The sequence below is a fragment of the Micromesistius poutassou genome (genome assembly GCF_964030765.1).
Source record: "Micromesistius poutassou genome assembly, chromosome: 4".
Lineage (NCBI taxonomy): Eukaryota > Metazoa > Chordata > Actinopteri > Gadiformes > Gadidae > Micromesistius > Micromesistius poutassou.
In genome coordinates, this window is record NC_140274.1 from 8,676,261 (window position 1) to 8,681,041 (window position 4,781).

Sequence of the window (4,781 nt, forward strand, 5' to 3'; positions counted from 1 at the left end):
ATCAGTCGGCATTCACTGTCGCTTTGGTGCATGCCTCATTATCCACTCCTTAACCCGTATATCACGTCAATTATTTTACACTGGATGGCCATCCTCTCCATAACCACATGATAGTGTCGATAATGCTGCCCATGCACATAAGTGTCTGGAGATCTTGGCACAAAACTGACAGAGATTTAAGAAAGAAACCCATTCTCCTCTTTGTGATGAGAGAAGAGATTCCACAAGAGGGCGAGAATACAGTTGCATATCGACTTATTGTTTTTGACAGTTATTATGTCCTTTCCCATGTCAAACGCAGAGATAAGACAACGTTGACAAGCAGAGGAAGATGCCTTCTCTGCTGGAGTATTCCTGTGCTTTACTGTGTGATGGGGAGAAGAAGGTTGTATAATGTTGATTCTGATGGCGGTACTTTGTCTCATTTCTGAATACAATAAAAGTGCTACTTTTGCTTGTATTCCTGAATAAACAGATATCCGGTAATTATGGCTTTGGTTGTTTTACCTAATTTTTCGAAGCGTACAATATTAGTTTTTCGGATCCAATGAACGTTTGTTTGCCTAACGCTATTTCAGACTTGACAGTTGCATTAAGAGTTTTTTTCTGGTCTCATTATGGAGTTCTGCAACGTCCAACAGTGAGGAAGAGTGTGTGTTGAAATCGAGTACCTTCTTTACAGCTCAGCAGGCTGAATCAGCAATTCTGTCTGAATCACAGTTCTCCAAAACAACTGTGGGTCTCCCACTAGCATGATAATAATCTTCTGTGTGTGTGTGTGTGTGTGTGTGTGTGTGTGTGTGTGTGTGTGTGTGTGTGTGTGTGTGTGTGTGTGTGTGTGTGTTGCCTGTGTCCATTACTTGTTATCTTTGTGTACTTTGTATAGCCTGACTGTGTGTGTGTGTGTGTGTGTGTGTGTGTGTGTGTGTGTGTGTGTGTGTGTGTGTGTGTGTGTGTGTGTGTGTGTGTGTGTGTGTGTGTGTGTGTGTGTGTGTGTGTGGTTGTGTGTGTGTGTGCCCCCCCGCCACACACACACACACACTTGTGCGGGTGGCTCTCAAGACCCAGGAAGGAGAAAGGGATCCCATGCCTTTTGTAAGGGATTGGCCAGAGACTCTGGCCAAGCCCTCCCCTCCCCTATCCTCCCCTCCTCTGCAACACCAAACTATTACTCTCGCTCTCTTTCTATCCGTCTATCTCGCTCTCCCTCCTCTCTTGCTCTGACTCCTTTTGAAATCATTGAAGGCTTTTGATAAATTATTACTCGAAATGCTGTTAACAATTCCTGTGGAAATCGGTATGCAAGGGGGGGGGGCTTAATGCATCGCCTGGCTCAAAAACCCTGAAATCTGACAAAAATAGCTGCAACTCTTTGCCTTCCAGAGGCAAGTCACCAACCAGTGTTGGATACCAGGGAACAATGGCAGTAGATTTTCAATATAGCAACTAGATCGAGTTCAGTGCTTATTTCACTAATATTGCTTGTGAATATCCCATAAATACCCATAATTCCTGTACGTTCCCCTGCCGATTCCCCATGTGTTATTATGATGGTCCTATAACTTTATGTAAATCCCTCGTGCTTGTGTGTTTGGCCAATGGCGCCGCAAGCACCCCCTGTAATGTCAGTCTGCAGCGTCTGGTCTGCTGCTTAAAATGTGCTGACACTGAAGATAAAGCTTAACCATGGTGCTTTTCTATTGCTCTCCCTCACTCTGACATATTTTGTTTGTAAAGGGATTATTCGTTTCTTTGCTCCCGGGAACAATTATAACATATTTCGTTCAGATTAAGGGATGTATTGATATGCAAGCATAACGCTTAATTTGCATTACAGTTAAGATGATCTGTAATGTGAATGCTGTGAACATAGTCAAACCGATGAATAGCAAGTGCATATGCCAGTTTAAGGAAGACTTTAGTTATTTGTCTGAACAACAAAATGGGCGAGAACAATCTCAGAGGAGATTCGGAAAGAGATACATTGTGAATTCCAATGATTCTCATTAGTATTAATTTATTACCCTGAATCTAATAAAATGCTAAATGTGTTGCCTTAATTGTCACTTTGCAATTCATCAAGCATGTCTCCGGATGAGCATTAGATTGGGTTTTTGTTTTAGCTTACCTGATTGGCAAGAAGTGAAGCTCATTTTGCATTTGCATTCCTCATCAAGTTAAAGTCACACACCTTGCAATTTTAAAAAAAAAGAACCTGCCCTGCTTTGGCTAAAAAGGCAGTAATTATGTATGGAGCTATGGGTCTAGACGAAAGCAGATTACGTCTGCTTAAGCTATTCATGGATCGGCTTCACCGCATCTGGCCACCAGATTATGTTTGACCCACAGGATCAGCTCTTTTATTTTTTCTATTATCATTCGGTTGTAATTACAGTGGAAACGTGGATTTGGGAAAGCCAGACAACAACATTTAAGCAATCGACCACACGTTCTGCGTTCTTCAATTAGTGCAGAATCGAAGAGAGTAGATTATGAACCTGAACTATAGGTTACTCGTTGTTTTTTTATACAGAGTCCGAAGAATGTGTCTCACAAAACAGGACCTCAGGTGGTGCTGTTGTCCTGACAACGAGCACGCGAGCATCAAAGTATCGCGAAGAGGGCAGCAATGCGATTTGTGCTCGAGTGCTACATAATCTAACAGAGAGAGAGAGAGAGAGAGAGAGAGAGAGAGAGAGAGAGAGAGAGAGAGAGAGAGAGAGAGAGAGAGAGAGAGAGAGAGAGAGAGAGAGAGAGAGAGAGAGAGAGAGAGAGAGAGAGAGAGAGAGAGAGAGATGAGAGAGAGAGAGCTGAAATCCCCACCCTCTGAATCTCGCCTCTCCATCGTCGCAGCTGCTTTCGCCGCACTTACGCATCAGTGGACTACAGAGAGACGTCGCAAACTACACGTTTGAAGTATTTTTCTTTCATCCTCGCCAGTATATAGCTCGTTCCAGTGCGTCTGTCCCACGTGGGTCCACGCACCGCGCGTTTTTGAGTAGTTTGGACAACTCTATTTTCCTGTTGTTGGATCTATATAGCTCGCCAAGTGCGCTCCCCCCCGCGAAAATGCAGGTCGGACGTAAGTCGTGCTGGAGGCAGTTGCAGGTGTCTTTTTTCAGACTCCTCTGTCTCATCCCCACAGGATTCCCCGTCCGAAGTGTGGATATGCAGCGAGCGACCGACAACATCACCATCCGCCAGGGCGACACAGCGGTGATAAGGTAAGAGCGAGTCCCAACTTTCCTCCGTTCCTCCGTCCCATTTCCTCCTAGGGGAGGGTGCTGACTGGAGTACAGTGGTCTCATGGATGGTTCTCCGTCCAAGTGCTACTCCTTATAGTGTTTGCTTATAGCCCATTCAAACGCCGTGTTAACCCGAGTGAACCACAGTCCAACTTCATCCATTTTCAACTAGAGGCATTGTTGGGGGGGGGGGGAGGGGGTGCGCGTCATGCGTCACTGTGTGTGTGTGTGTGTGTGTGTGTGTGTGTGTGTGTGTGTGTGTGTGTCAATGTCACAAGGAGGCTGAGCCTGAGAAGACTCGAGTAGGAGGGGGTATACCAAGTGATGGGCCAGACCCGAGAAACGTGGTCAATTTACTTGAATGTCCCCAGATGTCGTGGTTCTCCCACAGGCCATCATGTATTGAAGAGCGATCAGAATATGGAGCATCGATGCTACATCATGTCTCTGTCGAGTCAGTATTAGGGTCTTAGATAGCTTCGGACACACATTATTGAATCGCCTCCAGATAAAGGAAAGCTGTCAAGTTGATCGCGTTGAAGCGATGTGCAGATGGCAGTGGTCACGTGACACGGAGTTGCATGTGTTTGTGACAGGGCGCGAGTGCGCAGCGCGGCTTTATAAGGGGGTTTGGTAACAGGGAGCTATGTCTCGTGCAGCATCTTTTCTTTCCCCGCCTAAAATAGGATCGGGAAAGTGTTAGTGAATAATCAGACTAAATACACAGACCCCGAGGATCTTGGGCTCCCTCCCACGCCCTGGTTTCTCTGTTTTCTCACTGCTTGTTTGTATTTCCAGAAACAAAATAATCGGAAGTAAAAGCAGTTATTATTAACAGGTTCAACTGTTAATAATCTCTCTCTCTCTCGCTCTCTCTTATTTAACTCTATCTTGTTATTTATATATATTTTTCTTTATGTTTATCTGTCTCTCTCTCTCACACACACACACACACACACACACACACACACACACACACACACACACACACACACACACACACACACACAGCGAGGGAGAGAAAGAGATAGGCCGCAAAAATAAATCAATTGAATGGATTCCACCTTGTAAACAAGTCTCCTCTATCCCAATGGCGGCTGATCAAATTAGTCAATTGAGACTCAGTCACTGTTGAACTCTTCCATGAGCCCCAGCTCTTTGTTTCACGTCTCCAATCACATTTGTTCTGCCTTTGCTATACTCGTCCATGCATAATACCTGGATCTGCTACTTTATATGCCGATCAAGGTGTGAAAGGAAGGTCTTGAAGGCAAATAGTGTTTCTTTCACGTTGCTATCACAAGTGTTCTGTCCCGAGCCTCTCACTCTCGGGGCGTGGATGTTATACTGTCAAAGCTTGGCTTTCTAGCTGCACTGATCGGGTTCTCAGTTCCTTGGTCACAGCATTGGCCCTTGTGGTTATTTCAAAGGAGTACAGAATTACAAAAATATATTTTTTTTTTACACCCTGTCACCTCATCTAGCAACTAGGATTGGGGGGGATAACAGACGCACGCACGCACGCACGCACGCACC

General features: G+C 45.1%; 1 protein-coding gene across 1 annotated transcript in view; it reads left to right on the forward strand.

Annotated features, from left to right (window-relative positions):
* Positions 1 to 3,069: 3,069 nt before the first annotated feature.
* The window catches only part of lsamp (limbic system associated membrane protein), a gene marked incomplete at its 5' end in the record, with an annotated part of 143,740 nt that continues 142,028 nt past the window's right edge, over positions 3,070 to 4,781 (forward strand). The window contains one exon of the mRNA XM_084466325.1: positions 3,070 to 3,224. Coding sequence (XP_084322451.1) covers positions 3,070 to 3,224 — 155 coding nt within the window. The remainder of the gene's footprint in view (positions 3,225 to 4,781) is intronic.